At 46.9% G+C, this 11581-nt stretch overlaps 2 protein-coding genes across 2 annotated transcripts; both read left to right on the top strand.

The window, feature by feature from the left end:
• Positions 1-3767: 3767 nt before the first annotated feature.
• LOC308049320 (uncharacterized protein) lies at positions 3768-4199 on the top strand (the record flags this gene model as incomplete). Its single annotated transcript, XM_080358894.1, has 2 exons — positions 3768-3878; positions 3957-4199. 2 exons carry the CDS (start codon positions 3768-3770, stop codon positions 4197-4199), a joined length of 354 nt encoding a protein of 117 aa, XP_080215020.1.
• Positions 4200-8232: 4033 nt separating this feature from the next.
• On the top strand, positions 8233-10039 carry NPPA (natriuretic peptide A; the record flags this gene model as incomplete). The annotated part of the gene is made up of 2 exons (XM_080358770.1): positions 8233-8352; positions 9701-10039. The coding sequence occupies 2 exons, from the start codon at positions 8233-8235 to the stop codon at positions 10037-10039; spliced, it is 459 nt and encodes a 152-aa protein (XP_080214896.1).
• Between the last annotated feature and the right edge of the window lie 1542 nt (positions 10040-11581).

Genomic DNA, 11581 nt, shown 5'->3' with positions numbered 1-11581 from the left:
TTGTACTATTTGTGTACTAAATGTATAAATAAACAAGTCTCATTATGTCACAGACAATAAACTGGTTTCCATAATTTGGTGAATTTACTTGGAGCCTTTGCTGCGATTCTTTCATGTATCGTTCCTGAAACTGAAGCAGTGCCCCAGTTTGCGGTTAGACACCATCCACTAAAATTCACAAGCATTTCAAAGAGCTACTTTCTGGCAAAATGGACTTTTAAACTATTCTTCCACAGACAATTCAAGGCATTTTTCCAGAAAAAAAGTCAAGATTATACAAGAAGTGTATCTGACCAGTTCTATTTTTTTAAGCAAACCCATTATTCACTGAATGGCTACTTGGCAAACATCCTGAGCCAAAGGAATTCTGCAGGAAGGCTGGTTTGCCAAGATCCCACCTGTGCCATCCCGATGCTGCTGAGAGCTGGGCTCTGGAAGCAGCTCCATGGCATCAGGAAGATCTGCTCACACTCGTGTCCACACTGGCGGTCAAAAAGGAAGGCACAGCTGTTCACTTCCAGCCTTTCACCCAGAGTGGACAGATGGGCTGCACAGTTGTACTCCTCCCATTTTCTTGCCCACACAACAGATGCTCCTGGAAGAATATATTCTGGTAATAAACCTATTCCTAACAGGACCCACAGATACAAACTGCAACACGGAGCACAAATATCTGTGCAAACCAAGTTCACCAGCAGACTCGTGCTCTGAATCTCTGGCAGTTCAGCTCTTTTGCAGCTCTTTAGTTTCTGTGCCTGCCTCAATCACTTAAATTCCATTATTTGGTTTTGTACCTTCTAACCAACATTCCCATAGAATGAAGACCCATTGCAGAGCTATTCAGGGCCAAACTAGAGAAAGCTTTGTTCTTCTCATGCTATTTTCAAAATATAACTTTCACCCTGAAGCCACAGACTTGCTCTAGGAAGGACATCAGCACGAAAAGCTCCTAAACATGTTGCAACATTTAAGAGCTCACTATCTGAGACCAGAAAGCAGAGAGTGATTTCTAATGGACCGTCGTGTGGTGGAAAGGTCAATCCACACAGCCCAGGGACATTCTGCTGTCAGACAATGAGCTAGTATCTTGTGACAGTTGGTGCTAATGGGAAGGTTACATCAATTCCTAATAATCCTGGGCCTGATGGCTTGCTCCCAGCTCTCAGTAACCTTAGGATCAGGTACATTCTCATTGCCATAAAAAACTTCCTGATGGTAAAATTTCAACACCAAAAAAACAATGAAGGGTAAGTGGTACTAGAGTTTGCTTCCTCAACATCCTCAGTCTGTTTCCAAACTCAGCTACACTAACATAAATTATGGGTCATTGTAATTATTTACAGTTAAAATAACAGAGGTCAGAGGAGGTTGAAGATTGAGCTGTGAGCACTTGTGAACAGAATCCTGCTCCAACTCCACAGAGGCTAAGCTGGTAATGTGCCATCCCATCACCTGGCATTTTGTGCGAGCATTTTAAAAAGCCACTCGCAGAAAGCAAGAACAATTTCTTTCATATAAAAGGCTCCATAATTAGATCCCTGGGACTGAAGCCAGGTGTGTTTGTACTGTAGGTAATTTGCTGCGTCCTATTAGCATTTAAATAATCAAAGCTAACCTTTGAAGTCAGCATGCTGGTCAGCTGGGGGAAGCTCATCTCTAGCGATGTCATTTCCATCTTCACTGAGCAGCAGTGCATGAATTTACTGACTAGGATTACAGAAGCTGCCGAGGAGAAAGGCCTGCAATAAAACTACTCCTACACAGAAAGAAACATAGAGATATCTTTCTCAAATGTGTTTGCTTTTGGGTACCTGTTTATAAGCAATGTTAGGCAGCAATCTAGATTTGGCCTCATCCAAGGCTCAAGTCTGCCTAGTTTATTACTAGAGGACTAAATTGTATTTATTTCCCTTGGTCATCACACAGATCCTATACACTCTCACTGCTTTATCCCTCTCCACTCCTGTCTGTCTTTACTACACACAAAATCAAGGATGATGCACATCCTCGCCTTAGCTATCTGCTCTTATTCCATATTAACAAAACACGATCATCACACATGAGCTTCCTTCATTCGCATACCGTGCTTTCAAAACATGCACCTCATTTCTCTGCCAGATTCTTCTTTGCTGCGATGCCTTATACAAAACCACTCGCCAACTGTTAAGACTGCTGGATCCAGAAACCACTGTCCCACACCAGCTGCTATTACTAGTTTGCTTCCAATCTAAGATGTTTTGTCAGCTTTAGGTAGATTTGTGGAACTGAAGGACAAGAAAACGAGGGAAATGGATGTAAAAACACAATGTATGTTGTTGCTTGTTCATACAGCACCTAGCAGCTCACAATGGCTTGGTTCGAACCCCTCAGAACTCAGAGGAAAAGCTTGCTTTGGCTCTGCTGAGCTTTAGGACAGTCTCTGAAATGAAGGCCCAAGCAGAAATCACTGCGCATCAGCTGAAATCAGAGAGATGGATGAGTCTACTGGCTACAAACAAGGGGGAGCACAAGGCAGAGAGTGTAATTGCTTTAATATTACCAAGGTGGTGATTGAAAGGACCCTGTCTGCAGCTGTTCCCACAGGATATCACGGAGTCTGCCTTGCCTTCTGTAAGGATCTAACAGGGTCATCGTGATTTGCACCCCAGGACCAGTGTAAATTGTGCTCATTTATAGTTGAAATTCACCACTCACACAGGAGAGATGCTGAAAGTTTTACTGAAAGTAAATAAGAAACTTCTGCAAAGCTCTGAGGCAAAATAAGAGAAAGTTTCATACAAACAGGCAGCCCGTTACAGTCACCAAATTGGTGATTCAGACACTTTTATCTGGGGAGCCTAAATCCAAAGATCTACAAAATCTCTTTCTTTGGGCAAGGCCCCTGGGCATTCTGAAAACAATATATTTTCCATAGGAATTTCTCACTCCAACCCAAGCTGTTGGGGATAGTTGTTGCCATTATTTATGGGAAAGATGTTGGGATATGAGGAGAGGGTGGTAACTCATTCACTGCTGTAACCAGGGCAGGGCTGGAGCGCCAAGTAAGGTTTATAGCAAAGTGGTCAGCTATACTGTCGCTCAGGGTAGAGTTAAGCCACTAAAAGGTTAGTGTCTCTTAGCTATAGAGGGAAGCATCTGCTGCCAATGCCAGAGGAAGGAAAGAACAGTCATCACATGAACTTGCAAGGAAGGAAAACCTCCCAAACCCAAATCTAGGATGTGGTCTATTCACATAGCACAAAAACACGCATACAGAGAAGGAAAAGCTTTTAGGAGTTGCTGCAGACAGAGGAAAATTCCCAATTCCCCTCACTTCTCTCTCCCATGGAGAAGAAATTATCCATCTCCATCCCCTTGGAGGGGAAATCAACCCCCTCTTGGGCCAGCCGACAGCTCCTGCGCACCTGCGGATGTTAGCAGAGCAAATAGGCAGAAAGTGCAAGGCCCTTTCACTGCATCAACTCCTACCCTACAGTGATGGAGAGTGGAGGGGGGTGGAATTGAGTGCAGCCAGGAGGGGAGGAGATGACTCGGGGCAGTTCTCTCCCTCTGGAGGAGTTGCTGCTTTCAGGGTCCCCCCCTCTCCCCGAGGGTCACCTGTGGGGCCAGTTGTAACCAGTCCCCTTATCGAAGCTGGGGGGCACTCCAGCTCCTGCGGGGATCTGGAAGGAGGCAGCTGAGCTCCCTCCGGGCAGACAGTGGGGATATAAGGAGAGACATCCATGGGCAAAGCAGCGAGGTGTTGGGCTGGGATAGGATAAAATAAGATGCAGCTGCCGGCTCTATGCTGTGGGACCTCACTGCTGCTGCTCGTCCTGCCATGGGCAGGAGCGCAACCTGCCGGCGGCGAGCACGGTGCGGAGCTGCGGTCCCTGCAGGTACCGGGGCGGGCCGGGGCTCTCGGGGTGCCCACCCGCACCTGTCCCGGCGCTAATCTCCTCTCCTTCCCTCTCCAGGCCCTCCTGGAGGCGCTGGGGCAGCTCTGGGAGGAGGAAGGGGAACTGGGCCTGGAAGACGAGCCGGTGGCCGGGGCTGAGGACGGCGGCTCCGAGTGGGAGCTGCCGGGGGCGGAGGCCGGTGTCCCGGAGCCCGGTGTCCCGGCAGCCCAGGGGCAGAGCCAGTGGAGGAGCCTCTTCTCCTCCTACAGACGGAGACACTTCGGCTGCTTCGGGACGAGGATGGAGAGGATGGGCGCGTAGACGGGGCTGGGATGCAACGAGTACAAAGCCCGTAGGTGCCAGGTTAGAGCCCGCGGCTCCGGGAGCGGGGGAGGCCGGAGCTTGCCCCGCAGAGCGGAGAGGACGGGGCTCAAAGCCTCGGAGCGGATCTCCCAGCAGCTCTCTGCCCTTCTCTCCCAGGTCTCTGGAGAAGAAGGAGAAGCTGAAGCTGGGACCGGCTCCCAAGCGCTTCCTGAGCCTCCAGGCCAGTGTCCAGCAGCCAGGCTCCCCCCGGAGCCTCTGCGGGGGTGGGGTACGCAGCAATAAACTTTTGTACAAAGCCTGCACTGCCTTTTGTGAGTGTTTTTTCGGTCACGGCATAGCACACGGTCAGAAGATAAAGAAATCCCCTCCAGAGCGCTCCTCTCTCTCTACCCTAAGGACTCGGCCTTGACCAGAGCATCCCACCCGGTCTGGACAAGCCTTTGCCAGAGTGTTGCAGCAGCAGGAAGGATGGTGTTTGCATCCTTCCCGAACAACGATCAGTCCAGAGGCACTGTCAGGCACCGCTGCCAGCTCTGGGACAGTGGCAGTGAGCTGGAAAGCCTTTCCCAATGGCTGCTAGCTGTGAGTCCTCCCAGGAGGTGGGCACTGGGCTCGGGGTTAATTCCAGGTAGCTTCCCTACACGTGCCCCTATCCTACAGGTCCCAGTGCCAAGCTGGGGTGCCACTAAGGACAGAAGGTCAGTATCGCTTTAAAAATACACTTGGCAGCGGCCGCTGGGGGCGAAGGGGCCGCGGGGCCTTCAGCACCCGGGACAGAAGCCAGTCGAGCCGAGCGCCGGCTTCGCCGGGCTCCCGCTGCCCGCCCGGGGCTCCCGCTGCCCGCCCGGGGCTCCCGCTGCCCGCCCGGGGCTCCCGCTGCCCGCCCGGGACTCCCGCTGCCCGCCCGGGGCTCCCGCTGCCCGCCCGGGGCTCCCGCTGCCCGCCCGGGACTCCCGCTGCCCGCCCGGGGCTCGGCGCTGCCCGCCCGGGGCTCGGCGCTGCCCGCCCGGGGCTCGGCGCTGCCCGCCCGGGTCCAGAGCGCAGCCAAACCCAGCTCAGCACAGCTCACCCAAGCGCTTTCCCCCAAGCTCATGTCACTCGGCTTCAGCAAAGCCCCTTCGCTTTCCTGCACAGGTTTTGTGCAGAGCTCCCTCCAGCCTCTCAAGACAAGGCTGTGAAGCGCAGGGAGCCCAGAACAAGCAGAAAGGCTCCCGGCTTTGCCAAACACCCTACTCGAAAGGTCCCCACAATCCCATCCCACAGGCTGCAGGGATAATGTGCCGATTTCCCAACCCTAAAACTGGTCACAGTGGCTTTTTTACAACAAACTGCTGCCCTGTGAAGACTCCCAACAGGGTTTTTACTAGTCAAATAACCAGCTGAGCACGGGTAAAGCCTTGGTCTTGTGTATCTGTCACTGAGCTATAAAGCCTAAAGTTCATATTAACTTTGCCAGGGTGACAATACTGAAATACCACAAGCAAACAAACAAGTGAGCTTATAGCTTCAACAATGATCCAGCTGAGTTCCAACACTTTACACTCTGTTTGCTCTGGCAGGACAGCAAGACTGATAATAGAGAGCAGAATCTGGCTTTGAAAATATAAGAGCTACAGAGACAACTGTTTTATCCCACCTACATACCTCCATACACAGTATGTGAAATAGCGCACAGAAACCTCCTCGTCTTAGAAAAACGCTGTCAAGGCTGAAGTCAGGACCTTCCATCTCATTTCTCTGCTGTGGAATGCAGAAGACGGAAAATGAACAAAGCAGTAAAAGAAAGGAGCATCTCTGGGTCCAGGTTATTCAATATAACCCTAGAATATCAGATTGTTTCACAGGGACAGATCAGTCAAACCAAAATATTAATTTTTCACACCTGATATCGTGTTCCTCAGTTTCTTGCTGCGGCATTTGTGCCCCAGGGGTTGTTTTACAGATGTGCTGAGCGCTCAGGCAAAACCCAGATCAAGCTACAGAGTGTTTTTGCACTAGAGAATACTTAGCAGGGGAGGGAGGGGGAGAAGGGTGAAAGGAAAAGAAAAAACAATAAGAGATCCTAGTTATCTTAAATTGAACACACAATATTAATGAATCATTCCGGTTTATCTTCTCACACTTCCTCAGTTTACAAAATGAAGTTACGCCCTGGCACAAACGCACACATACACACCCAAGAGCAGCAGTAAGAGAGTACTTGCAAATAATTAGTGAATTACACAGACTGTACAGACACTGCAGTGTGGAGTGTTAATTTAAAAAAGCTATCGAGATCTTTGTTAAATACAATTTGAATAGCATGAAATGAGAATGTGTTGGGCACAGAATAATACAAAAAACAAGCACTGCTGCCACTGTAGTGATGAAATAAAGTATTAGGGAAAAATGGAGTGTGCTTATAAAAAAGGACTTCAGAATGCACGCAGAGTTGGGCTGACTTCAGGCTATATTAGGAAAAAGTAGCATTTTGAGCTTCACTTCACAACCTTGAGAGTGCCCTTTCTAGTATAATTTTGGTAGCTGATCATATGAACAGTGTGTGCACATGTTTGTACACAAACACTGTGTGAAGATATTTAAGACATGAGAAATATTTTATCATTCCATTATTATTTAGAAACTGTACTCAGGAGAATCTTTCAATGTCTATATTCATATTAAAAGTAATGAAATTATTACTAGACTGACATATTCAATTTGCTCATGTACTAGTTCTTGTTTCAATTTAGAATAACAAGAAATGTAAGGAAAATGCAGGATAAACAATCTGCTTCATGGTGCAGAACTCTCCTGCAGTTCTGTAAAAAAGACTGATTTTTAGTTGCACTATATGCACAAAGATGATGCTGCAAGAGGAATTTGCAGCAAATCTGCATCTTTGTAATTTCTTGTTGAAACATAGGCAGTTTTTAGCTCACCTTGAAAACTCCAGCTCTCAAATATTTTTGGTTTTAATCTATTAAGCTAAACATTTCACTTTAACCCATCGCTAAACACACATATACACAAATTCGTTCATTCTTCCTTGGGGCCAAATTCTGAAACCTTTGCTAAATAACACCGAAAACTATTTATCTAAAGTTCTCATCCAGCAAGTTGCTTTCCTGTACAACGGCACACGAAGATTATTCCTGAATCTGACCATCTCTTCTTTAAATTTTATTGACCCAGGGTCAAGCCTTACCATTGATGTTTAAAGAAATCCTACTGATTTAAATGTTTAGCTGTTAATAAAGAGTAGTGTTTTGCAACGGTGCCAAAGTCACTTGTCGGGGGGCTGGAGGTGCCCGGTGTCCCTGCGGAGCCCGTCTAGAAGTTATTGTCTGTACCAAGGTGCAGATCGAGTCGTCTCTGGTGTTGGCAACAAGGTCTCAACAGTGATATCACCCCAACAGCAATAGAGAAAGTGGCCCAAAACTGGGATTTTCAGCACACTCCATGGAACGCGGTGGTTGTGCATATTCCATATACGGAAAGAAAATGTGCACGATACTTTAGGTGTCCTAAAAGAGTTTTATCTTCAGCCTTTACTCTTCACCAAATACTCATCGGAAAAGCTTACTGTTTTCCCTATAAAAGGTAATTTCCCTATGGAAAGCTTCAAAATGAGTGGAGTTTAGAGCATTTTCAGGGTCGTTTCCCATCTCCGTAAATCTGACCATAGGGGTCTCTTGAAAGAAAATTGCTAAGAATTTCCAACTGGACTATGTAATCACAGCGCCTGGTATCAAGAGGAGGGGGAGTGACATGAAATCACTGACTTGTGACATACATTCCTCAGCAACAGCAGCTGCTGCCTAATGACAGCTAATAAAGGGAATCTTCCCTTGACAGAGCTGCATGCCTGCAGTGGGACTGGAATGTGCCCCAGATAAATCCACTGATAACCTAGGAAGCAGAGATCACACCCAAAGAGTATAAAAGACGAGCTTCGGAAGAGAGGGGAGAGGACAAGGAAGAGAGAGACCTGAAGAGACATCTCTGAAGAAACAGCTTGAACTTCTTTATTCCCAGTGAACCCGGCGCCATGGACACTAAAGGCTCGTTTTCCTGCGGCTTCTTCTTGCTGCTTCTCATCCAGCTCCAGCCCAGCAGAGCCAACCCCATCTACAGCCTCAGCCCAGCCAAAGAACTGGCCAGCATGGAGGTGAGGACTCTCTCCTTTTGCAAGGTTAAACTTTTGGGGTCCTTAGCGGAGTGTGAGGTTGTGGTTTTGCCTTTCTTTTGCATGATTGAACAGCCATATTGGTGATCACACGCTGGGGGACAAAGTCTCGGGTCTTCACAGGGGTTCAAAGAAGCTCTACAGAGCAATATCCTCCAGCACTGGGTTCACCTGAGCTCTGGGGTAGCGGTGGGAAACAGAATTCTGATGCTATGGGATGTCTGCTTTGGGTTTTCAGTTCTTTTTCTCTTAAAGATTCACCTTTCTGGGAGTAACATCCCAGAGAGGGAACAAATCATCACAGTAGCTTTATCAAAATAAACAGGAGACATACGGCTCTAGATTTGTGGATTTAAGAGAACTGGCTGAGTGTGGATGGGAGACGAGGAGGTAAAGCAGAGCACCCGAAGTCAAACTTTTAGAAGAGTTGCTAGGGGAATAGTATGATCATTTAGTGTGACTTATCCAGAAAAGCTTCTAGATCTATGAAATTACTACATGTGTATTTTAATGAATGAGAGAGAACACCCACTGATGCAGCAAAACACAAGCTTAAGACTTGTCTTGCAAGATGAAGTCTGAAAGCTCAAACATTTCCTTGGACTGGCACCAGTGACCGGCTTCTTGCAGCATCAGACCCTGAGAACAAACTCCTAAAATTCTTAGGATGGTGTCAGCCCAAGCTGGAGCTGCCCTTGAGGAGGTTCTCTGATCCCTCTTACACAAAGATTTCAATATTATAGAGATACCCAGGAAGAAGTCACACATCAGACATAAATTTAGCGTATAGGTATTTTTAGGGGGATGCATGTTACTTTAGGGAGCAGCAATCCTGTAACTCCTGGGGCAGAGATTAGTGAAAACACCGAGAGCTTGTTCAAGTGATGCCCACTGAAACAGCCAGGGGTGACAAGCAAGCTGCTGGAAAGCAGCATCGCGGGCAACTTCTGAGAACATGGGAGTGGGCTGTGGATTCAGAGGTACTTTGAGATTGTGTGCCATCGGTTGGCTGAGTAGTATCTCCCTGTACAACTCAGATCTTGTTTTTTTTCTCTGCCAAGAGCACTTCTAACCTTGCCAGTAAGATACATTTCTGCAGCAAGCAGCTTCAATCAGCGCTCAGCTAGAGATTCCCATAGGTAGAGTAATTGTGAAGAGGGATTTACTGCAGAGCACAGAGCCCAAGTGCCACCGGCAACCAAGGGATCTAACCTGACAGCCTCCCTGAGGGTGGCTATGGGACCATTGATGAACACAGAATGGATGACTGTAAGAGCTAGTAAATGACCATAAAAGTAGGACTGTGATGAAATTAATCCTTCTCTTACAGGCTCTGCTGGAGAAACTGGAGAATAAGTTGGCAATGATTGAAGCCCTGGAGTCCAATCCTGACCTGCAAGAGCCCAAAACGCAGGAGGAGATGCCCCCAGAACTCACAGATGACAGCGAGGAGCAGAAGGCTGAACCCAGGCTCGCACCCAGCACCCCTCTGTCCTACAGGGACCCCTTCCTCAAGAGACTGCGGGGGCTGCAGATGCCCAGGATGATGAGAGATTCTGGCTGCTTCGGGAGGAGAATTGATAGAATCGGTTCCCTGAGCGGAATGGGTTGCAATGGTGAGTCCCGCCTAAGCCGTTTCACTGTGACACACGAGCATGTTTTCATGTAAGTTGTCAATAAGACAGTTTGAGAAAGGAATTAATTTTAGTCTAAGCTAGTACCATTTTTTCAAAAGAAACCCTGTGTCTATTGATTTGGTCAGTAAAACCACTGCTGACAGTAGTGGTATATACTGAGAAACAGATTCTAGTAACATTTATTTCATGTTTGGTTTGCAGGTCCCAGGAAGAATTAGGACAACCTCCCTAGACCCTACTTTGAAGAATGCTTTACAGTACCTGTTCCTCCCAAGACGAAAGCCAGATGCTTTCCAAACTCTCCAACAGAAAGTTATTCCTATTTCTATTTATTTATTTATTTATTTATTTGACTTTTTTTTAAAGAACATTTCTTACTCTAGCACCAAGAGACCATCTTTAAATAAAACTAACACGTTAGACATCTATGCTGGACCTCTCTCCTGTCTGTTGCATTAAATTTTCTTCTATTTTCCTAAAGTCAAAAGCCCAGGTTTTATTGGTACTTTGGTACCCATGAGGCTGAATCTTACTTACATAAGACGAAGAAAGTATGAGCTTGGTAGAAACAAAATAGAGTTTTTCACTAGAGTTTTCCCTCTGCGCTAATAAATTATAACAGATTAGCAGGAAAAAAAGCTTACTCAATGTTGAAAGACCAATACGAGTCCTCCTATAGACAGGGGTTTCACTAACAAGAGAGTCCTTGTGCTGGTATCGATTATTCAGTCAAGGGAACCGCACTCCACTGACACAAATCCCTCATCGACGCAAAGTCTACAGGAAAATAAATAAGAAAAAAATCATAACACTCCACAAATTTCAAGACAACCAGAGGGAGGAAAGGGAATTCATTGTATATGCTTTCTAGCACTGACCAAATAAAGGTTACGAGCATCAACAGAAAGATACATCATTAACTGTGTCTTGTCTGACTCTGCATGTGGCTGAGGTGCCGATCCCCAGCGTTTCTTGATGGATTCTCAACATGTTTGAACCCTATCACGGTATTTCTCATGCAAGGGCAGGTAGGATCACTCCAGTTACAAAGCAGCTTGTGCATAACATTTATCACTTACCACTTTCTGCGAATGGTCCCTCACAATGTTATCCTAAACATGGCTAATGGGGACACTGCAAATCTGATAAAGGTTTCATTTAAGCCTTTGCAGCTAGATTTCACATCTGTGATCTGAATTTGGCACAAACCACATCCTACCCCACCCCAAATGGGGTTATATTGCCAAGACTACATTCAGTTAGCACCTCAAGAACCAAATTGCCTGGATTTCCAAGTCAGCTACAGCAATGGCATTGAGCCCGGGCTTAAAGTAACCGTCCTGTGATTGCACGTAGCACTAGAAACTGTGTTGACCATCGAATTTTGGGTCTCGTTCCCAGCAAACATTACTCGAGCACCCCAGAAAGCTCATTCAGCACCTAAGAACACAGCAGCACCAGGATGGACTCAACTGCAGACACCTAATTCTGACTTCCCACGTGCTGCTATAAAGGAAAGTAAAAACAATGCTGGTACTCCAGCAATAACAGCCCTTGCTGGAGCTGAATTTTAC

Source organism: Nesoenas mayeri (genome assembly GCF_963082525.1).
Source record: "Nesoenas mayeri genome assembly, chromosome: 24".
NCBI lineage: Eukaryota > Metazoa > Chordata > Aves > Columbiformes > Columbidae > Nesoenas > Nesoenas mayeri.
The sequence above is the reverse complement of the archived record's forward strand: the minus strand, read 5'-3'. Positions and strand labels throughout refer to the sequence as shown.